The 24709-nt window shown below is 39.7% G+C and overlaps 1 protein-coding gene across 1 annotated transcript; it reads left to right on the forward strand.

Annotated features, from left to right (window-relative positions):
* Positions 1 to 22874, forward strand: LOC109577709 (serpin B10). Its single transcript, XM_019986464.2, has 8 exons — positions 1 to 63; positions 3987 to 4163; positions 8176 to 8241; positions 8668 to 8805; positions 10106 to 10223; positions 16427 to 16569; positions 19829 to 19984; positions 22052 to 22874. Exons 2-8 carry the CDS (start codon positions 3996 to 3998, stop codon positions 22454 to 22456), a joined length of 1194 nt encoding a protein of 397 aa, XP_019842023.2. The 5' UTR covers positions 1 to 63; positions 3987 to 3995; the 3' UTR covers positions 22457 to 22874.
* The last annotated feature ends 1835 nt before the right edge of the window (positions 22875 to 24709 follow it).

Genomic DNA, 24709 nt, shown 5'->3' on the forward strand with positions numbered 1-24709 from the left:
CTCAGCCACAATTTCTTACTAAAGGAACCCACTGCCAATTCTGCTCCAGTGGAAGAAAACAAGGTATTGTAAATATTTCTTTGTTTAAAAATGTTTATGTTTTCTTTATTCATTGTACTGCCTAGATGAATAACAAACTATCAAGACCTCCACAGAACAGAAATGATAGTTGAGGCCATCCCCCTAGAATTCTGTGCAAGTCTGAGAGATTTAACCTTGAACTGGTTCAAAGATTGTGCTGGGAAAGGCCAAGCAGGAGAGCGCTTTCATTTCCAAAGATGTGAGAGATGTGGTTTTACCATGAATTGTGGATTATGAATGATATTTTTTTCCAGTCACATTTTGGGATTTGCTGCCTTTGTATTTGTCAACAGGGGCAAAAAGAAATAGGATATTCTCAGAATGATTGACCCAAAACCCTTCTATCCCTTCAAAAGAGTAGACTTGGCAACATGAACTTGATCTCACTCATTTGCGTACGGAACTAATGATTTGACTCTCTACCCCCTACCCCTACCCAATTTCAAGTCTTGGCCTTCATTCCAGGGGCCAAAAGCTTTCTTCTCTTTCATGGAATAATCAAGACCCTAACCTTACACTACATGCTCATCAGAAACCCTTCAAGACTATTAATTCCCTCAGAAATGGCTTCAGGTAAACTCAGAAGTGCTGGGGGTGTGGAGAGTTCATTTTCTGACATGCATGACTCCACCAAGTAGACAGTATTGTTAGTACCCTGGGAAGGTCAGGAGGCCTTGACTGTCCTCTAACAGGAAAGCAGAGCAGAGTCCTTCCTGCTCCCTCCTCCCACTCACCATCACCGCTCATTTCTCCCTCCTCTTATTCGACCTCTTTTGTCACCCAATCCCTCCCTTTCACCATAAAACCTTAAAGGCAATAAAATATAGTGGCAAAAGGATTTGTATTTAGAGTCCAGAGACTGGGATTGAAATGAGAGCTCTGCTGTTAGGGAGCTGTGCATGTTAGCACATTTTACTTCTCTGGGCCTTAGTTTCCTAGCAGATAAAATGAGATAATTTGATTAGGATTAGAAGATTCTTTCCAAGACTGATTTGCTGGGAATATGTGTATCTATAATGACACATTTTGATGAATGATACTATTCTTTTCTTATTTTCATATTTCTTTGATTAAGCCCCATTACAGACTGAGATATTACATATTTTACATAAATGTATGGATAATGATATATGGATTAGGAAATGACAACCCACTCCAGTATTCTTGTCTGGAAAATTCCATAGACAGAGGAACCTGGTAGACTATAATCCACTGGGTCTCAAAGAGTCAGTCACGACTGAGCAGGCGTACTGATGTATGTATATACCTCCCGGAAACTGCAAAAGAGAAATTCATTCTGAAAAGGGCACACATGGTTTTTGATCTAGACTTTAGTCTTTATTTATAGTATCCTCCGAGAAGATCACTCTCCATCCCTTGAATGGATAAATTATTTCATGAGAATTTCATCCCCAAATTCTGCATCTTTCAGGAATCACCTTTAATGCTGGCTTAGCACTTCGATACTTTTTTTTAAAGGCAAGAGTTGTTCCTCTTGTATGTTCTAGGCTGCATATGATTTATTAATGATGATATTAATGAGAGTTAATGAAACTGAAGATAACTGTCTATTAACTTTCCACAAGAAATTAACTCTTTCATCAGAGAGAATTATCATTTTCAGGAATTTGCTACCAGTATCTAAACTCTAGAATAATCATAAATCATAGGTAGAAAGATAAAAGTCCTCAGCCTTAAAATAATAATTTCTCCTCTCTTCCCTTCATGATGATTATGCTTTGGCCATGGAGCCAAGCATTTTCCATATGAAAAATTCATGAGTTCTTAAAATAGAAAGCTTAGGGGACTGTCCCAGTGGTCTAGTGGCTAACAATCTATGCTACCAAAGCAGAGGACCCGAGTTTGATGACTGTTCAGGGAACTAGACCCTACATTCTGCAAGCAAAGACTCTACATGCTGCAACTAAGACCCAGTGCAGCCAAATAAGAAAATTAAAAAATAAAAGATAAAGCTTAATATATAGGTAGTAAACAAAACATCATTTAAAGGGATATAGCTATAAAGAAAACAGGGAGCTTATTTCCAAGATGGCACTGGATCTGTCAGGAGAAAGTGCTTATATGTAAATTTCAAACATTTTATGAGGGTGTAGAGTTATTACAAAACAAGGGTTGCTGCTTTTTTCATTTAATAAAATAGTGTTAGCCTAGAATTATCATCAGCTTCTGCAATAGGTAGAAGCTATGACTAGAGATGATTTAAAGGCTGAGAAGTTGTTTGGTTAAGGGTAAGCCTATGACTAGGAGGGGTTTCAACAGTATCACTGTTAATTCAAGTCATGAAGAAATCAAGACTTTGTCTGCACATGTCTCTCCCTTGATTCAACCATTTAGCTAGAGAGATCTCCTGACTTCTCTAAAGTTCTCATTCTAGGTTTCTCAGAGGGCCACATGATATCAGTGCAAGACCAAGTTCTATACAGTACTCACCCTAATAGGAATCTCTAGGCCTAGGAATTTGGTTTATTTTAAATTATTTAATCAGTTTGAGAAATTATTTGGCTATAAAATCACAATAGATTAAACTCACTATTTCTTTGATAGCAATCCAGTTTTAAAAATCTTAAATGAGAATATCAGGGTGATTAGAGGTGAAATTTAGAAACCGAATACAATATTTTTAAAAATGAGAAAGCTTGAGTTTCTTTGTTCATTATGATTGGTTTCAGGGGGTTTCAAGTGAGTGAGAATAAAGACAAGAGTCTTGACTTCTCTACTTCTCTATAAGCATTTCCACTAGACTGTGAAAGTTTCAGGTTTAAATAGATTTTTAAAAATGGTGACTAGAACCTTAACTATAAACACTCTAAATAAAAAATAAATAAATATTTGGAAGTTTCCATTTTGTACAAAGTCCTGAGATAGGTGCTAGCAGATGCACAAAGCAGAATAAGAAAATTTTGCTCTCAGGGAACTTGTTCTAGAGATGAAAAGATACGAACATATGAAAACAGAACTAGCAGTGTGATAAGCACCAGGCAGTGGCAAAAGCTACCTTATGGGACTTTGGTGGTAGACACGCTCTTGTGAACCCCAAAGTTCAGAAAAAGCATCCAGAGGAAAAGGTATGGAGCAGGGTTGGGTTTCATCTTATTATGAAGGAGGATAAAGGCTCTCCACGAACCAGGATACCATCTATCAAGGTGCACATGGATAAACAAGGTTAAAAAGTATAAAAATAAGGATGAAAGATAAGTGAGAAAAAGTACAAAGTCAAAAAGGTGTATAATTATTCCTCATTTACTGGTGAAGCCAGCAGGTATGTGGTGTATAGAAAAGAAGCACTTGGCTGATTCTACTGCAATTTAAACTCTGGCAATTTCAACAGGAAGACCCAAATGACCAGAATCCAGGTGTTCTCTCAGGTGTTTCAGTGCTAGAATTTGAGGGCGTTCTCTCAAACTTTCTGGACTTCAGTTTCCTAAGATTTAAAATAATACTGGAATTATTTTCATTTAGCTCTTAGGAGGGCATAAATACAGATATATAGGTTATTGTTGTTGTTTAGTTGCTAAATCGTGTCTGACTCTTGGTGACCCGTTGAATGTAGCCTGCCAGACTCCTCTGTCCATGGGATTTCCTAGGCAAGAATGCTGGAGTAGGTTGCCATTTCCTTCTCGAGGGATCTTCCTGACCCAGGGACTGAACCCATGTCTCTTGCATTGGCAGGCCAATTTTTTACCACTGAGCCACCAGGGAAGCCCCATATAGATTGTTACATAGGTTATTATGTATATAATCAGGTTGGATAATACATTCTTTTGTCATTTCAATGAAGGATGATAGAAAAGATAATTGTGTTAGCCAAAAAATCCATTTAAAAAAAGTAAAATAAATGGAAAAGATTATTAATATGTTCTTTAACTCTGCTTTATTTTTCTTAGATCTTCCCAATGGACTTTCTAGCAAAATCTATCAACCAATTTGCTCTGGAGTTTAGTAAAAAGCTAGCTGAATCTGCTGAGGGTAAAAATATCTTCTTTTCTCCCTGGGGGATCTCAGCCTCCTTGGCCATGGTGTATTTGGGCACCAAAGGGACCACTGCAGCCCAAATGGCCCAGGTGAGTAAGAAAGGTCAACTATCCTCTACTGGCTTAAAATGAAATGCTTTTATTTGGCTTTTACCTTCATTCCTCTCCTGGAACCCAAATAGTCCACATTTTACAATCATGTCTTCCAAAATAAAACACACACACATTTTCCAGACCTTAAAAAGTAAGGCTGAGAAAGTGAATCAACAGACAACTGTTTCTAGGAAAACTATTTAAGAACCTGTGTTCTCTGGCAAAATCAGATGGAGACATGAGGTTATCAAGTTTGGTTCAATGTCAAAATTTTTTAAAATTCTGATTATTAAAATATTTCAAGAAAGTCATGGCTCGTACTTTAATAGAGTTAGTCATCATCTTTCTAATCTTGGAAGGATTTTCTTAAAAACACAAATAGAGGACTTCTTTGGTGGCTCAGTGGTTAAAATCTGCTTGCCAATGTAGGGGACATGGTTTGATTCCTGCTCGGGGAAGATCCTACAGGCTGCAGGGCAACTATTGTAGCCTGTGCACCTAGAGCCTAGGCTCCAAAACAAGGGAAGCCCCACTCAAAGAGTAGCCTTCAGGCACTTCAAATAAAGAAAGCCCACATGCCCACGCAAAGCAGCAAAGACCCAGCACAGTCAAAAATAAATAAACAAAATAATAATAAATTGATTTAAAAAGACACAAATAAAAAAATCAGGTGAAATCTGTTTCTCATGCTTTGTTTGGTTGTTACTTTGTTCAGTCCCTGCTTGTCTGGGTGAATCTAATGAATACATGAAGAGCATTAAAATAGTAGAACAGTATTACTGTTTGTTTCCAAGGCAAACCATTCAATATCACAGTAATCCAAGTCTATGCCCCAACCACTAATGCTGAAGAAGCTGAAGTTGAGTGGTTCTATGAATATGAAGACCTACAAGACCTTCTAGAACAAACACCCAAAAAAGATGTCCTTTTCATTATAGGAGATGGGGATGCAAAAGTAGAAAGTCAAGAGATACCTGGAGTAACAGGCAAATTTGGCCTTGGTGTACAAAGTGAAGCAGGGCAAAGGCTAATAGAGTTTTGCCAAGAGAATGCGCTGGTGATAGCAAACACCCTCTTCCAACAACACAAGAGAAGACTCTACACATGGACATCACTAGATGGTCAATACTGAAATCAGATTGATTATATTTTTTGCAGCCAAAGTTGGAGAAGCTCTATACAGTCAGCAAAAACAAGACCAGGAGCTGACTGTGGCTCAGATCATGAACTCCTTATTGCCAAATTGAGACTTAAATTGAAGAAAGTAGGGAAAACCACTAGACCATTCAGGTATGACCTAAATCAAATCCCCTATGATTATACAGTGGAAGTGAGAAATAGATATAAGAGACTAGATCTGATATATAGAGTGCCTGATGAACTATGGATGGAAGTTTGTGACAGTGTACAGGAGGCAGTGATCAAGACCATCCCCAAGAAAAAGAAATGCAAAAAGGCAAAATGGTTGTCTGAGGAGGACTTACAAATAGCTGAGAAAAGAAGAGAAGCTAAAGGCAGAGGAGAAAAGTAAAGATACACCAGTTTGAATGCAGAGTTCAAAAGAATAGCAAGGAGAGATAAGAAAGCTTTCCTCAGCAATCAGTGCAAAGAAATAGAGGAAAACAATAGAATGGGAAAGACTAGAGATCGCTTTAAGAAAATTAGAGATACCAAGGGGACATTTCATGCAAAGATGGGCTCAATAAAGGACAGAAATGGTATGGACCTAACAAAAGCAGAAGATATTAAGTAGAGGTGGAAACAATACACAGAAGAACTATACAAAAAAGATCTTCATGACCCAGATAATCACGATGGTGTGATCACTCACCTAGAGCCAGGCATCCTGGAATGAGAAGTGAAGTGGGCCTTAGGAAACATCACCATGAACAAAGCTAGTGACGGAATTCCAGCTGAGCTATTTCAAATCCTGAAAGATGATGCTGTGAAAATGCTGCACTCAATATGCCAACAAATTTGGAAAACTCAGCAGTGGCCACAGGACTGGAAAAAGTCAGTTTTCATTCCAATCTCAAAGAAGCACAATGCCAAAGAATGCTCAAACTACCACACAATTGCACTCATCTCACATGCTAGCAAAGTAATGCTCAAAATTCTCCAAGCCAGTCTTCAACAGTATGTGAACTTCCAGATGTTCAAGCTGGATTTAGAAAAGCCAGAGGAACAAGAGATCAAATTGCCAACATCCACTGGATCATGGAAAAAGCAAGAGAGTTCCAGAAAAACATCTATTTCTGCTTTATTGACTATGCCAAGCCTTTGACTGTGTGGATCAGAACAAACTGTGGAAAAATCTAAAAGAGATGGGAATACCAGACCACCTGACCTGCCTCCTGAGAAATCTGTATGCAGGTCAAGAAGCAACAGTTAGAACTGGACATGGAACAACAGACTGGTTCCAAATCGGGAAAGGAGTATGTCAAGGCTGTATACAGACTCTATTTTTTTTTGGCTCCAAAATCACTGCAGATGGTGACTGCAGCCATGAAAGTAAAAGACGCTTGCTCCTTGGAAGAAAAGCTACGACCAACCTGGTCACCTTAGTCACTCAGGCATGTCCGACTCTTTGGGACCCCATTGACTGTAGCCCACTAGGCTCCTCTGTCCATGGACTTCTCCAAACAAGAATACTGGAGTGGGTTGCCATTTCCTTCTCCAGGGGATCTTCCCAAGTGAGGGATAGAAATTGGTTCTCCTGCACTGCAGGCCGACTCTTTACCCACTGAGCCACCAGGGAAGCCCATGATCAACCTAGACAGCATATTAAAAAGCAGAGGCATTACTTTGCCAACAAAGGTCCGTCTAGTCAAAGCTATGGTTTTTCCAGTAGTCATGTATGGATGTGAAAATTGGACTATAAAAAAAGCTGAGCACCAAAGAGTTGTGCTTTTGAACAGTGGTGTTGGAGGAGACTCTTGAGAGTCCCTTGGACTACAAGGAGATCCAACCAGTCCATCCTAAAGGAGATCAGTCCTGAATATTCATTGGAGGGACTGATGCTGATGCTGAAGCTCCAATACTTTGGCCACCTGATGTGAAGAACTGACTCAATTGAAAAGACCCTGATGCTGGGAGGTATTGAGGGTGGGAGGAGAACAGCAGGACAGAGGATGAGATGGTTGGATGGCATCACCGATTCGATGGACATGAGTTTGAGCAAGCTCCGGGAGTTGGTGATGGACAGGGAAGCCTGGCGTGCTGCAGTCCATGGGGTCACAAAGAGTTGGACATGACTGAGTGACTGAACTAAACTGATTACTGTATAAGCAGTTAATCTGATGTAAGCATTCTCAAATCACAGTGTTTCTATATGTGTGTGTAGCCTTATATAGCAAAGTGAAAGTGAAGGCCGTTCAGTAGTGCTGTTCCTTTCTGTGAGCTGCATCCAGGACGCACGTGGGAGTATAATTAGTGTCTTTCTCCTCTTGGACAATTTAAGAGAAACAGAGTCCACATCCTTCCTGTGAATTTCACATACATGCTGGGGGAACACAAAGACTCTGACTCTATCGTCAGATGATGGTCGGCAGTGAGAACTGAAGCACTTAAGTAGAAAAAACAACTAAAACTCCTGAATTTTCCAGATAATCAGGGCAATGGTGGCTTTTGCTTAAACTGGCTAAATGATGCACTTAATTGAATACTTAGCTTTCTTCGCAAACAATGATAGATAAAAACGAACCATGGAAAACATGAGGATTTTACATTTAAGGCCATTCCCAATGCTATTTTCAATGTCCAATGCCAAGCATTAAAGTAAACAGACTAACAACTTAAATTCAACTTAAAAATTTATTTAAAAGCAGCTCTTGACTTACTCTGTTAGTCCAGGTAATACACCGTTTAAGTCAAATCAGAGCTCCCTTGCTTCATTAATCATATGTTTTGCAGCTATGGGAATGACAGGCTTGTATTTACTGATGTGTATTTCAAATGATCACACCTCTGCAAAATGTGCTCATGTGTTGCCTTTTTATTGAAATTATAGGTTCTTCAATTTAGCAGAGACCAGGACAGCACATTTTGTCCTGACAGTGAAAAGAAAAGGAAAATGGTATGTCTTATATTTCAATATCCATTTGATAATTAAGGAGAAGGTACTTTTAGCATTTTTTTTTAGTGGCTAAATCAAACAACCTTTAATAGGTCATTTTTCTTAGAAAAAGATATTAAAACTATAGGAAAATTTTAGAGCACACTGTCCACACTTTTTGAAAGAGTTACATTCTTCCCCTTTCTTTCCCTTCAAACTATTTCACGTTCAACCCTGCTCTTATCTTTGCATACTGAGTGTGAAGAAATTATGCCTCAACAACGTTTACATCCTGCACTAAGAGCACCAAAGAAAACATTTACCTGCCATGCAGTTGATTTCATGATCAGTTCATGAACGTGAAATAATTTCTTTTATTCTAAATTGTTCATATACATGTGTTTCTTTTTCAACATTTTTATTTGACCAATTTCTTTTCTTTGAAAGGAATTCAATGTGGGCAAGCCTGAAGAAATATACTCTGATTTCCAGACACTTATTTCGGAAATCAACAGTTCCAGCCATGCTTGCATACTTAAAACAGCCAACAGGATCTACGGGGAGAAAACTTTTCCATTTCACAAGGTAAGTGCAAACCTCTTATTTTAAGTTGATGGGAAAGAAAGAGCCATGTGAGACCAATCAGACGCTTTGTGCTTTTCTACAGGGATCCCGGGACAATCTTAATGTATAGGATGTCTGTGGTCAGTATTTCTGGTAATCATTTAAACTGACCAATGTGTCAAGTTGTAAAGGAAACCAACAATGTATCTCAAACCACATCTAGTGATCAGAATTTTATGCCCAGAATAAAGGGGTACAACCCACTAACACACATAGAAATGGGGTTTATATAAACCCTGGGCCAACATTTGTTTCTTGGGAAATAGAACAAAAGATCTAGAGTAGTTCCATGTGGTGAGTCTGAAGGAGCAGAGGGCGGCATCGTCATCAGAGGGTGGCTGGAGACTCTGTCCTCAAGAGCAAAGCTGACTTTAGGATCAGATAAATCACTTCACATTATGACTATAGAAAATGCTATTTACATGCAATTAAGTCAACTTCTCTTCTCTGATGGTTGAGACCCCACAATGCAGATCCTCAGAGGAGTTAACTTTGCTGCTGCTGCTGCTGCTGCTAAGTCGCTTCAGTCGTGTCCGACTCTGTGCGACCCCATAGATGGCAGCCCACCAGGCTCCACGGTCCCTGGGATTCTCCAGGCAAGAACACTGGAGTGGGTTGCCATTTCCTTCTCCAATGCATGAAAGTGAAAAGTGAAAGTGAAGTCGCTCAGTCGTGTCTGACTCTTAGCGACCCCATGGACTGCAGCCTACCAGGCTCCTCTGTCCATGGGATTTTCCAGGCAAGAGTACTGGAGTAGGGTGCCATTGCCTTCTCCCGAGTCAACTCTATGTCCGGCCAAACATTTAGTTCTTCCTGTTTGTCTGTCACGTTCTTTGGCATGTGTCAGAAAAGAGCCAGAAGACCCAGGTGCCCTGTGGGTAAGAAGTAAAGAAATTGAATAGGACAGAAGGATAGCAATAGAAAAAGTCAAGCTGTACAGTGGAGAAGACTCCTGGAAATAAGATCCCACATGCCACATGGCACATATATATATGGATGTGGGGGCTCCAGAGCTGTAGGGGGCAGGCCTTCCTTCCACAACTGCAGTTCTGCATGGCTAGTCTGCATCCAGCTAAGTTTACACAGGGGAGCTTAGTTTTAACCATAGCTGGAGTATGGAAGACTGAAGAAAACAATGGGGTGAGAGTTTGCAATTATCCATCTAGCTGTATTTTTGTTTTTCAATAATCTAAATAGACTTGATTTCTCAGCTTTGATAAAAAAAAAATCTACAAAAGGAGATTTTACCTATATCTTCCAGAAATATTTAGAAGATGTGAAAACATATTTTGGTGCAGAGCCACAGTCTGTGAACTTTATAGGAGCTTCTGACCAAATCAGAAAGGAGATCAACTCTTGGGTTGAAAAACAGACTGAGGGTAAGCTTTCTGCAAGGTGATCACCAGTGTATTTTTGAAAAGTATTACTTTATCATTTTGAATTGTGTTATGTGTTAAGTATGTACATTTCTTAAATAGAACTGTGGGCATATTCTAATTATTCAGAACATTTGTTTTTATTCTAAGTCTTATCTAAAACAAATAAGACAACCATTTAATTAATACCAAGTAAACAAGAGAATGATCACACTCTACTAATTCCAAAGAGGACTCCAGAGAAACGCAAAAAGTTTTGGAATACTGATGCACATGTGGTTTCTAAAGAAAAGTGGCTGCTAATGAATAATTAATGTGTGGCATTAAATATACTGTATAACCTTAAGTAAGTTCCAGAATAAGGTCATATATTAGAACAGATTTAAAATGCAGTAACTATCCTAGTAATAGGATAGAAGTTTGTTGTTGCTATTGTTGTTCAGTTGCTAAGTCTTGTCTGGCTCTTTTTAACCCCGTGGACTGCAGAACACCAGCCTTCCCTTCACCATTTCCCAGAGTTTGCTCAGATTCATGTCCAAAAAAGATAGTTTATCTCTGACCTAATCATCACAGGATAGATAAGCATTCTCTTCCCAGAGGCCTTCCAGAGATACACCTTGTGGATTAGAGCTGCATCTTCAAGATGTGGCTTTTATATTTGTCTAAGATGATTCTTGGGCTGCCCTGGTGGCTCAGTAGTAAAGAACCCATCTGCCAATGCAGGAGATTTGGGTTCAGTCCTTGGGTTGGGGAGATCACCTAGAGAAGGAAATGGCAATCCACTCCAGTATTCTTGCCTGGAGAATTCCAGAGAAGCCTGACAGGCTACAGTCCATGAGGTTGCAGAGTGGCACACCACTGAGATTGTGCACACAGGAGATGATTCTTAATGTTTGTCAGTGTCACAGTCAGCAGGAAATAGGGAAGATAAAGCCTCTTTGCTTTTAAGTGGCTGCCCTGAAACTTTCACACATCAATTCCATTTATATCCCAAACTTGGGAACACAGCATACGTTATGCTCTGGTGACCATTTTGTCTTAGTTTGCCTGGGAATTTCCAGATTTTATTTTCTGAAAGTCTCTCAGGCCTGGACAAACCAAGATAGTCAGTTGCCTGGACCTGTAGTAAAAGATGAATCCTAACTCCCTAAACTGATATAGAAGCTCAGCGTGACCATGGGGTCTTGCCTGTCTCTCCACTCCAACTCTTATCATTCTCTGACTCAAAACTAATGCTCAGGAATTTCAAGTGGCACAGAATCCCAGAAGATTCCTGTGCTACTTCACACCCTCACATATTTACTCCTGTGTCCCCTCAATCAGAAACTGCCCCTCTCCTGCCACTCCCAGCCCCTTCATGGCCACTGGTTAACAACTCAGGGCCTCCCTCAGACAAAGAGCCTTCCTCCTTGCTCTCAAAGCACCTTTGGGAACCTTTACCTTGACACTTACCACGTCGTTCCTAAAACTAACAATTGTTCAGTTGTTCATTGACGTCCCTACCTCTCCCACTAGATTCAAGGACCTAAGTGCAATAACACTACCTTATTTGAGTTTCTGCTTTGAATCACTAACAAATAATAGCCTCGCTTATGGTATTTGTTCAGAACATTGATGTTTATTGAAGTGAATTGAGGAAGCTGGCAGCCCTACATTCTCAGTTCTTTTTTTTACTGAACTAGTGACTCAGAGGAGAATGAAATGGCAACCCACTCCAGTACTCTTGCCTGGAAAATCCCATGGATGGAGGAGCCTGGTAGGCTGCAGTCCTTGGGGTCGCTAAGAGTTGGACACGACTGAGTGACTTCACTTTCACTTTTCACTTTCATGCATTGGAGAAGGAAATGGTAACCCTATCCAGTGTTCTTGCCTGGAGAATCCCAAGGATGGCAGAGCCTGGTGGGCTGCCATCTATGGAGTCGCACAGAGTCAGACATGACTGAAGCGACTTAGCAGCAGCAGCAACAGTGATTCAGAAGCCATGCTGAGGCAGGAGTGACTGTTTTTCCTAACTTACGCCTGATTTGGATTCATCCAAATGTGAGTCTGGTTTGAGAATTATGGATTAGCCTGTATTTACAGAAAGAAACTACTTACATTGTTCCAGTTCATGTGAGAACCAAATGTGATTGTACAGGCAAAAGCACATTGAAATGCACAACACAAACTAAACACAGTAGCTGTGCTGTCACTTCAGTCGTGTCCGACTCTTTGCGACCCTGTGGACTGTAGCCCGCCAGGCTCCTTGGTCCATGGGATTCTCCAGGCAAGAATACTGGAGTGGGTTGCCATGCTCTCCTCCAGGGGAATCTTCCAGACACAGAGATCGAACCCATGTCTCTTATGTCTGCCTGCATTGACAGAGGCTTCTTTCCAGTAGATGTAGAAGCAATTATAGTGCCGGAGCTGAATTAAATCTCAGCTCTCAAATGCCTACCCTCTGCCTACTTGGGTCCCTAGAAGACAGAAAAGGGCCTTATGGACAGGAAGAGAGGGAACAACTCATATGCTTTCACCGAAGCAAATCCTTTCAGAGCTGAGTAGAGAGTAAATGTCTGATGCTCACAAGATTGGTTTGCATAAGGGTCTTGCCATCTTCCCCATATAGGCTGATGCACTCAAGGAGAATGACAGAATCCATTTCACCAGATCACAGAGCTGTCCGGACTTTCCTATGATGATATAAATGTGCCATAAATCTGAGGGCTGTCATAGCAAATGACCACAAACTGTGTGGTTTAGACCAATGGAAATATATTCTCTGATAGTTCTGGTGCTTCCCTAGTGGTTCAGTGGTAAAGAATGTGCCTACCAATGAAGGAGATGCAGGAGATGCAGGTACCATCCCTGGGGTGGGAAGATCCCTTGAAGAAGGAAATGACAACCCACTCCAGTATTCTTGCCTGGGAAATCCCATGGACACAGGAGCCTGGCGGGCTACAGTCCACGGGGTCGCAAAGAGTCAGACACAACTTAGTGCTAGACATGCAACAACACAGTTCTGGAGGCTGCACATCCGAAGTTAAGGTGTTGACAGGGCTCTACTGTTATTCAGTCGCTAATCTGAGTTTCACTCTTCGCAACCCCATGAACTGTGGCACGCCAGGCTTCCACTTCTTTGGAAAATTTTAGGAAAGAAGCCATTCCATGCCTCTCTCCTAGTTGCTGATAGTTGCTGGCAAACCTTGGCTTGTAGAAGCATCTCTCCAATCTCTGCCTCTGTTGATACATGGCTTTCTACTCTTCCTCTCCTTTGTCTTTGTGTTTTCACAGTCTGTGTGTCTGTGTTCGAATTTCTCTCCTTTTATAAGGACACCAGTCATTGAATTAGAGGCCCAACCTAATCCAGTATGACTTCATTGTAACTTGATTGCACCTGCAAAGACCCTATTTTGAAATGAGATCACATTCACAGGGACTGGGGGTTAGGAATTAATGTATCTTTTGGGAAGGACAAAATTCAGCCCACAACAGCAATCAGTTCAGTTCAGTCACTCAGTCGTGTCCGACTCTTTGCAACCCCATGAACCACAGCACACCAGGCCTCCCTGTCCATCACCACCTCCCAGAGTTTACCCAAACTCATGTCCATTGAGCCGGTGATGCCATCCAACCATCTCATCCTCTGTTGTTCCTTTCTCCTCCTGCCCTCTATCTTTTCCAGCATCAGGGTCTCTTCAAATGAGTCAGCTCTTCCATCAGGTGGCTAAAGTGTTGGAGTTTCAGCTTCAACATCAGTCCTTCCAATAAACACCCAGGACTGATCTCCTTTTAGGATGGACTGATTAGAGCTCCTTGCAGTCCAAGGGACTCTCAAGAGCCTTCTCCAACACCACAGTTCAAAAGCATCAATTCTTCGGCCCTCAGCTGTCTTCATAGTCCAACTCTCACATCCATACATGACCACTGGAAAAACCATAGTCTTGACTAGACAGACTTTTGTTGACAAAGTAATGTCTCTGCTTTTGAATATGCTATCTAGGTTGGTCATAACTTTCCTTCCAAGGAGTAAGCATCTTTTAATTTCATGGCTGCTGTCACCATCTGCAGTGATTTTGGTGCCCCCCCCAAAATAAGGTCAGCCACTGTTTCCATTGTTTTCCTATGTATTTGCCATGAAGTAATGGGACTGGATGCCATGACGTTAGTTTTCTGAATGTTGAGCTTTAAGCCAACTTTTTCACTCTCCTCTTTCACTTTCATAAAGACACCCTTTAGTTCTTCTTCACTTTCTGCCATAAGGGTGGTGTCATCTGCATATCTGAGATTACTGATATTTCTCCCAGCAATCTTGATTCCAGCTTCTGTTTCTTCCAGCCCAGCGTTTCTCATGATGTACTCTGCATATAAGTTAAATAAGCAGGGTGACAATATATAGCCTTGACGTACTCCTTTTCCTATTTGGAACCAGTTTGTTGTTCCATGTCCAGTTCTAACTGTTTCTTCCTGACCTGCATACAGGTTTCTCAAGAGGCAGGTCAGGTGGTCCTGTATTCCCAACTCTTTCAGAATTTTCCACAGTTTATTGTGATCCACACAGTCAAAGGCTTTGGCACAGTAAATAAAGCATAAATAGATGTTTTTCTGGAACTGTCTTGCTTTTTCCATGATCCAGCAGATGTTGGCAATTTGATCTCTGGTTCCTCTGCCTTTTCTAAAACCAGCTTGAACATCTGGAAGTTCATGGTTCACGTTTTGCTGAAGCCTGGCTTGGAGAATTTTGAGCATTACTTGCTAGCATGTGAGATGAGTGCAATTGTGCAGTAGTTTGAGCATTCTTTGGCATTGCCTTTCTTTGGGATTGGAATGAAAACTGACCTTTTCCAGTCCTGTGGCCACTGCTGAGTTTTCCAAATTTGCTGGCATATTGAGTGCAGCACTTTCACAGCATCATCTTTTAAGACTTGAAATAGCTCAACTGGAATTCCATCACCTCCACTAGCTTCATTTGTAGTGATGCTTCCTAAGGCCCACTTGACTTCACATTCCAGGATGTCTGGCTCTAGGTGAGTGATCACACCATCGTGATTATCTCGGTCACGAAGATCTTTTTTGTACAGTTCTTCTGTGTATTCTTGCCACCTCTTCTTAATGTCTTCTGCTTCTGTCAGGTCCATACCATTTCTGTCCTTTATTGAGCCCATCTTTGCAAGAAATATTCCCTTGGAATCTCTAATTTTCTTGAAGAGATCTCTATTCTTTCCCATTCTATTATTTACCTCTATTTCTTTGCACTGAACACTGAGGAAGGCTTTCTTATCTCTTCTTGTTATTTGGAACTCTGCATTCAGATGCTTATATCTTTCCTTTTCTGCTTTGCTTTTCGCTTCTTTTCACAGCTATTGTAAGGCCTCCACAGACAGCCATTTTGCCGTTTTGCATTTCTTTTTCTTGGGGATGGTCTTGGTCCCTGTCTCCTGTACAATGTCACGTATCTCTGTCCAGAGTTCATCAGGCACTCATCTATTAGATCTAGTCCCTTAAATCTATTTCTCACTTCCACTGTATAATCATAAGGGATTTGATATAGGTCATACCTGAATGGTCTAGTGTTTTTCCCCACTTTCTTCAATATTCTCCCCCAAATACATAACTTAAATATTATCTTGAAGAAGCATCAGAAAAATCTGAGCAGAGAGTTAAGCATTCTACAATTTTTTTTCCCCCAAAAGTATCAAGGTCATGAAAGACAAAGAATGAATGTGAAACTGCCTTGGCTTAAAGAGGACTAAGAGGAAATGAGACCTAAATGCAGCTTGAGCCCTTGGGTTGATTTCTAATCTAGAAAAAAAGGACACTATTGGAACAACAGATGAAATAATTTAAACAGGGCGCACCTCTTGTGGTCCAGTGGGGTTGGGACTTTGCCTTCCAAAACTCAGGGTGTGGGTTTGATCCCTGGTTGGGGAACTAAGATATCACATGATTTGTGGCCAAAAAATGAAAACGTACAACAGAAACAGTGCTGTAACAAATTGAGTAAGGACTTCAAAAATGGTCTACATAAAAACTATCTTTTAGAAGAAGAAATCTAAGTAGACCTGTTAATATTAATGGTATTCTATCAATACTGAATTCCTGGTTTGAATTTTTCTGGGTATAAGATGTTACCATTTAACAGTATTTCATAATCATAAGTTTTATAAGTGTGGCATTTCACCAGGACATAACTATATCATTTGAAATATGTCCCTTTGCTTTTGTAGGAAAAATCCTAAATCTCCTACCTGATGATGCAGTGGATCCTACAACCAGAATGGTTCTGGTGAATGCCCTTTACTTTAAAGGAGTCTGGGAACATCAATTCTTAGTCCAAAATACCACAGAAAAGTCTTTCAAAATAAACAAGGTAGGAGCCTGTTAATAACCAGTATGTATTTTATAAGACATTGCAAATTAAATTCTATTTTAAATTCATTCTATCTGAATATTTGTTCCTGTAAATGATGGCTCTTTACTTGGGCAGGGATGACTGACCCAAAAGCCCCAGTTTCATCCCACCTGGACGTTGCCCTTTCATTGTTTTAATCTCACATATTTTATCACTCACCCCTCGCTGCGATCATGGTAGAGTAGGTAAGGTAGTTATTGCATTTATTTTCCAAGTTAGAAGTGCAGTGGGGCTAAGTGGCTAGATTCATTTCAAGTTTATTTGTTTTGGTTTCATTATAGTTTCTCTGGTCAATAGAGGAACCAACCTTTAAATGTCCAGTGTTGGGGGGTGTGTGTGTTACTTGCTCTTTGTGACCCCACAGACTGTAGCCCGCCAGAGTCCCCTTTCTATGGGAGTGTCCTGGCAAGAATAGTGGGTTGCCATTTCCTCCTCCAGGGGAGCTTCCTGACCCAGGGATCGAACCTGGGTCTCCGATCGAACCTGGATCTCCTGTGTCTCCTGCAGTGGCAGGCGGATGCTCTACCACTGAGACGCTGGGGAAGCCTCAAGTGCCTCGAGCTGTGCCTCAGTTAGAAGGCTGCCAGAACCATGATTCCACCTTCTTCACTTACGAGTTCTGTTCTTGTTCTACTAAACTAGCATCATCTTACACCAAACTCTTACTTTTCCAGAAGAAAAAGAAATAAAAAACATTTTAAAATCTCATCTCTTTCTTTAAGTTTTCCCTCTGGGCTGGCACACAGAGCATTTGTTTTTGTAGTAGGAACTACTTCAGCAACAAGGGAGATGAACAGAAGGTCACAGATACACCCAAGGGCTGGAATGCGGCTGGGTCTTGAGAATTGAATGGAAACAAAGATTCAAATATTGTCAGGATTCATCTTCTATCTTCTCAACTCTGTTTCTCCCATCCTTCTTCTCTCAATCTGAAGTCTGATCTCCATTCTAGAGATGAGTTTGATAGGTCACATTCCAAATTCTTAGGTAAAGAACTGACTGCCAAAGTTTGTGAAAATGTTTTAGTCCTGGGTGGATTATCTCACTTAAACACTGCTGCTGATGACATACGGCTGTAACAATATGTTGTGTGCAATAGGTTGTGTGCAATAGGCAATTTTCAGATGATCAGTGGGGAAAAGATGTAGAAAGGACTGAATTTATAATCCTACAGGCTAACTGGAAATAAGCTGGATAGTTACTTGGCTTGATAAAAGCAGTAGAAATTTTCAGCTGCAAGTGATAGGAAAGCATTCCAAACTATCTCCAGTGACATGAGAATTATATTAGTGTTAGCTCAAGGGCTTCCCTGATGGCTCGGGGTAAAGAATCCACCTGCCAATGTGGGAGATGTGGGTTCAATCCCTCTGTCAAGAAGATCCTCTGGAGAAGTAAACACCTCCAGTATTCTTGCCTGGGAAATCCCATGGACAGAAGACAATGGTGGGCTATAGTTCATGGTGTCACAAGAGAGTCAGACATGACTAATAAACTAAACAACATCAAAGAAACTAAGAGGAACCAGGAGTGGGACCTCTAGAGTCTCAAACATAATCTGTCCTCTCTGCCTCTACCCTTGAGCCATCATTATTGCTCTCATTCTCTAATATTAAGGATGGAGTTTATCCATATGACCAGGGAATATGACTGCCCTTTATTCTAGCTTCACAACTCTACTGTTAATACAGAGAGAGTCTTGGCTGCTAGCTCTAACAGAATGCTCCCAAAGAAGACTCTGATTGGTCCCACCCATATGCTTATCCTTGAGACAATCATTTCAACACAGAGCATCCTGAGTGAACAGCCATGGTCACGAGGCCACTACCTTAGCAGAAAGGTAGGGCTTTGTGATTGACATTTAGCACCACATAGAGTGGATAAATAACAAGTATAAAATGTCTGAATTGCATGGTTTTGCTTTTGTTTACCATTGGCTTTACTGACATTTCATAATGTCATGTATCTACCATTACAGTATCGTACAGAATAATTTCATTGTCCTAAAAATGCCCTGTACTCAACACATTCATCCCTCCCTCTAAGTCTTTCGCAACTGATGATCTTTTTACTGTCTGTATAGTTTTGCCTTTTCCAGAATGCAGTAAAATTGGAATTACATAGTATGCAATCTTCTTGAAGGTGCAACCACATTCTTCTACTTAGCAATATGTATTTAAAGTTCCTCCAATATGTATTTAAAGCCACTTTTTGTGGCTTGACAGGTCATTTCACTTTATTGCTGAATAATCTCCCATTGTATGGATTTAAGATTTTGTTGATCCGTTTGCCTTTCTGAAGGGCATTTTGATTCTTTCTAGTTTTTGGCAATTATGACTCAAACTGCTATAAGCATATATGTGCAAGATTTTGCATGAACATGTTTGTAACTCATTCTGGTGACTACCCAGGAGCACAGTTGTTGGATCATGTGGTAAGGTTGTGTTTAGCTTTGGAAGAAACCACTGCACTGCCATCTGGTGTGGCTTCCACTTTGCATTCCCATTGGCAGAGAATGTCAGTTCCATCTTAGCTAGAAGTTTGTGTCATCAGGGTTTTGAACTTTTGGCCTTTCTATTAGCTGTGACACTCCACAGCTAATCTTCACTGTTTTAATTTGCAATTGCCTAAGCACATAGGATTGAACGTCTTTTCACATGCTGTAGGTCTTCCTTTGGTGAGGTATCAGTTTAGATCTTTTGCCTATTTTTTAAGCAGGGTTCATTGCTTTATCATTGTTGAGTTTTAAGAGTTCTTCACAAATTTCAGATACTGGTATTTTACCAAACACATATTTTGCAATTCTTAGCTCCTAGTTTATTGCTTGTGTTTTTCTTCTCTTAGTGGATTTCAGTTTTATGATATTAAAAGGCTGTCTCAAATGTTTGCATCTGAAATGCAACTTAGTTTCTGAATCATTGGTATTTGCATAGTTTGCATAAGATTATATATTGTTTTAAGTGTTTGGTACAATCCAGCTTGCCATGATTCATAGAGGATGCCATAATACTGTCAGAGAAAGAAATTCTCACATCATTTATTGACGATGTTATCAGTGGAACACATATTTCCAGAAAGCAAGTTTGAATAGTTTTATTCAGCATTTAGCAGAGGATCATCATCTTTGTCAGTGTCACAGATGGCTGGGAACCAATGTTGCTAAAGAATTAAGAATTTGGTGAGATACCTCCCCAGTGATTTTGCTGCATATATTCTACAGACTACAAGCAAACCAGTGCAAATGATGTCCATGAAAGAAAAACTTCAAGTATTTTACATAGAAAGTCCACAAGCCATGGGCCTTCAACTCTACTATGAGAGCCGTGACCTCAGTCTGCTCATACTGCTGCCAGAAGACGTTGATGGACTGGATCAGGTAAAGGGATCAGTCTATTCATACCTCCCTCCTTTCCTCTCCCCTTTGGTAACATTTGTTTTCTCTCTGTGAGTCTATGTCTATTTTGCAAATGCATGCAAAATCACTTTAGTCATGTTTGACTCTGTGCAACTCCATTGACACACCAAGTTCCTCTGTCCATGGGATTCTATAGACAAGAATACTGGAGTGGGTAGCCATTTTCTCCTCCAGGGAAACTTCCTGACCCAGGGATTGAACCTGTGTCTCTTATGTCTCCTGCATTGGCAGGCAGGCTCTTTACCACTAGCACCACCTGGGAATGTTTACTTGCATGGAAAAATAACTTGAAAAAAGAGACATCAGTCTGACATGAATATGGTTCTAGTGTTTATCCCTCCTGGGAAAAAAGATATGATCTTATAAAGATATGATCTCCCAGTTTTTGAATTTCTGCACAGGGGGGCAACCAACACATCTTCAACCCTAGTTACTGTATTTTCACGTATCACTTAAGCTTTACAAAACTTTGTAAGGTTGATGTTACTATTTCTCAAGAAGGATAAGTAGTCTACAGACACCTTTAGCATTGGGTAGCCACACAAACAACAGCTAGAAATATTTATTGTGAGTAACAAAGCTGTGTAGATTGATCATAACAATCTTTCAGGTAGTATAGGTCTTTTTTCTCCTTCTGGTAGAACCTACCTAATTAATTTTTAAGTCACATGCATTAAGCTAGCCTTAGACATACATTTAAAAACAGAGTCTAAAACATTTTTTAAAGAATGCTTTTTATCAAGTAAACACTCTTCAGAAGATATAGTCTGTATCAGTGCATCTTCAGGTTATTGTTTAAGTTGTTCACCAGTTAAACATGGTGATGGACAGGGAGGCCTGGCGTGCTGTGATTCATGGGGTCGCAAAGAGTCAGACACGATTGAGCGATGAACTGAACTGCACTGAACTGAAGCCTGATTTTGGCCAGACTACATTTCTGAGCGATTCACGTGCAATCAGTGGTCTGTCTTTCTGTGCACTGTGTGTAGTTTTTCATGTGTGCCAGATTGTTTATATTTCTGCTTCCACTTTCCTATTGGTGTTTAGAAAGATCTCTAGATAGTGTCATAAAATTTGTGAAACTGGAGAGGATGGTAAAACCAAGTGTGAACACTAAACCATTAGAGTTACATCATTATAAGCCTTTTTTTTTTTTTTACAAAGTGCAAGTTCCTGACCTGAAACATTGTCACTTAATGCACATCATTTACATATGTGTCTTTGATAGCAATACTTGGATCTAGAAAACTCCAAATTAGCAAAACCATGTGCTTTAAACAAACATGTTATTTAAAAAATCAAACATTGCTTTTTATCCTATATATGTAATGCATATGTGTATATACATATATATTTATTGTTTTAAAATTTTAAATATCAAGAGAAAAAGCAGCTTCAAAATCACTATTTAAAAAGTTATTACTCTTAAGATAGAATGATTTTCCTTTCTTTACTATTCTTTTTCTCCCCATAATTTATAATTACTAGTTTCATATTGGTGTAATTATAGAGTATAGGCATTTTATCTCAGATTTTGTTTTTGAAGGATTGTATACTGTGCTAATGAAACTAATTTAATAAATTAGTTATTGAACTAGATTATTAGTTAATAAACTAGTTTTAAACTAGTTAATACAACTAATAAAAATAATTTTTTTGGTTCCCTGGCGTACAACGTGTCCTAGAGTGTATGCTTTTGTGTTGATGACATCTAAATGTATATTTATACTGGTATATTTGTGTATGTAGTTGCTGTCTTGCAAATATCATAGAAGTACTTCTGTTTCGAATCAAGGTCTAACTTATTAAGCTTATATCCTGAGAACTATTAATCTGCAAAATGATATGTCAACAGTGTGAAAGATCTCTTTATAAACAAAAAAATTCCAAATGTGTGTGTTTTGTTACCTTTGGTAATGGGAGTGATTATAATTCATCTATGTAATATCTAGAGATTTCACTCAACCTTTATTTCCTATTTCTTAATTGGAAATTACTGATTCTTTCTTCATTGGCTCCAAATTGCAGCTGGAAAAGGCTATCACCTATGAGAAGCTGAGTGAGTGGACCAGCGCAGACATGATGGAGTTGTGCAACGTGCAGTTAAACCTTCCCAAGTTCAAGCTGGAAGAGACTTACGATCTCAAGTCAACTTTGAGCAGTATGGGGATGAGCGATGCCTTTAACCAGAGCAAAGCTGATTTCTCAGGAATGTCCTCAGAGAGAAACCTATTTCTGTCCAATGTTTTCCATAAGTGTTTTGTGGAAATAAATGAACAAGGTACAGAGGCTGCAGCTGGTACTGGGAGTGAAGTGAGTGTAAGAATGAAACTCCCCTCCATCGAATTCAATGCAGACCACCCGTTCCTCTTCTTCATCAGGCACAACAAAACCAACGGCATTTTATTTTATGGGAGATTCTGCTCCCCCTAAACCCTGCATCTCTCTCATCAAACAAGAGCATCTAAAGTGTGAAAAATACACATATGATGGAAAACACAATTACAATACAACCAGTTTGTAGCTTGACTCTTTCGTATGCATACGTATTAGAAAGATTATCTTGAAATAATATATTCTAGTGATCCTATCAGGCCTATATAGTTAGAGAGAATGCAAATTTAATTTTTTTAACATTTTAATGTGACTTTTATTTGCTTTTCAGAAATTTGGTTATTCAATCAAATGCCTTCAATGCTTGACCTACCTGGTCACTGTATCTCCATTGTCGCTTATATTTCACATGCATCATTTAGTGAAGAAAAATCTTTATAAAGTTGATATAATGATATCACTGATATTGATATGTGAATTTAAAAGTATTCTAAAATAAAAATTTTATTAGAAAGAATTACTATGGGTAACAGTTGTCACATTAACATCTTTGCTTTTAAAAATCTTATAAACTAGAAGAGTAAATTTCTAATTTATATAAATGTATATTGTTGGGTATAAGAAGATATTCTTACTAACATTTTATCTCCACAAAATTGCCTGTGTTTTTCCAATTTCTACTAAAAATGCTCATACACAATGTCTTATTGGTAGTCTCATCAGCTGTTATTCTAATTTTAGAGACTGAGTGTATCATTCTAGTTGCTTTTTTCCATTTTAATTTACTAAGTGAAAGATATAATCTACTATGGATCTGATATGAGCAGTGTATAAATTAGTACAAGAAAATGTGTTTTCTGTATCAGATCTTGTTTTGGTATCATAGAATTAAAAAAAAAAAAAAAGATCCTATACTTTGGGCTTCCCTGGTGGCTCAGATTATAAAGAATCTGTCTGCAATACAGGAGACCCGGGTCCTTTGCTTTAGCTCCAAAGAAGGGAAATCGTAGTATATACGACGTTTATCACATCGTCATGAGACATTTTGCCTCTACCCATAGCACCTCACATTAAGTGACAATGAAATAAATCCCTGTGTCTGTGTTCTACCAAATTAAAAGTCCTTATGTTTTAGGTGTCATGTGGACTCAAAAGAAAAGTAGGCTAACAAGTGAACAGGGAGCCTGGAAACGGAGCCAAGATAAAGGAAGACCAGAGTGACTCTGTCAGAAGCTGACAGTCAAAGAATATTCAACACAGTATTTTCCAAACAAAGAGGAAAAAGGATGATACTAGAAATTGCAGGTTAGTAAGATGCATTCTGAAAGTTATGACCAACCTAGATAGCATATTAAAAAGCAGAGACATTACTTTGCCAACAAAGGTCCGTCTAGTCAAGGCTATGGTTTTTCCAGTGGTCATGTATGGATGTGTGAGTGTGACTGTGAAGAAGGCTGAGTGCCGAAGCATTGATGCTTTTGAACTGTGGTGTTGGAGAAGACTCTTGAGAGTCCCTTTGACTGCAAGGAGATCCATCCAGTCCATTCTGAAGATCAGTCCTGGGTGTTCATTGGAAGGACTGATGTTGAAGCTGAAACTCCAATACTTTGTCCACCTCATGCAAAGAGTTGACTCATTGGAAAAGACCCTGATGCTGGGAGGGATTGGGGGCAAGAGGAGAAGGGGACAACAGAGGATGAGATGGCTGGATGGCATCCCTGACTCGATGGACGTGAGTTTGGGTAAACTCTGGGAGTTGGTGATGGACAAGGAGGCCTGGTGTGGTGCGATTCATGGGGTCGCAGAGAGTCGGACACGACTGAGAGACTGAACTGAACTGAACTGAGGATGCATTCAGGCAGTCATTCATTTAAAAAATGGTTACTAGACATCTGTGCTGTATCAGTTGATACTTAGGGCATGAAGACTATGTTTCCAAACAGAAACACCCTGGACCCCTGTCTCTTGGAGTCATGGAGCTTACAAACTCAAGGGGGAAATAGACTCAAAGTGGATGCTAGTGCAAAGAGTGATTGCAAAATAAACTGCAGTCATCCTGGACACACACGTATGTGTGTGCACTCATCAGACTTTTTCAATAATGAGGCTTAAAATATTCGCTGATGATATTTGTTTTTCTCCCTTAGTGCAAATGTATATATATATAGCCTGCCTTTTTAGAAGTATCACAGACTTTAGAAAATAGATAATAATCATGGTCTGTTAACTTCCTTTTTTCCTCCAGGGAAAACAAAACTATTTTTAAAAAATTGGAAAAGCAGTATAGTAATTAAAGAGCATATGGGTTTCCCTGGTGGCTCTTGTGGTAAAGAATCTGAAAACCAAAGCAGG

Source organism: Bos indicus, chromosome 24, assembly GCF_029378745.1.
Source record: "Bos indicus isolate NIAB-ARS_2022 breed Sahiwal x Tharparkar chromosome 24, NIAB-ARS_B.indTharparkar_mat_pri_1.0, whole genome shotgun sequence".
In the NCBI taxonomy this organism is placed as follows: domain Eukaryota; kingdom Metazoa; phylum Chordata; class Mammalia; order Artiodactyla; family Bovidae; genus Bos; species Bos indicus.

Excerpts from the sequence above, each read along its gene's own strand:
- LOC109577709 (XM_019986464.2), top strand. The coding sequence starts at position 3,996 with ATGGACTTTCTAGCAAAATCTATCAACCAATTTGCTCTGGAGTTTAGT. Across the intron at positions 8,242-8,667 it reads GTGAAAAGAAAAGGAAAATG|GAATTCAATGTGGGCAAGCC; the intron begins GTATGTCTTATA and ends TTTCTTTGAAAG. Across the intron at positions 8,806-10,105 it reads AAACTTTTCCATTTCACAAG|AAATATTTAGAAGATGTGAA; the intron begins GTAAGTGCAAAC and ends TATATCTTCCAG.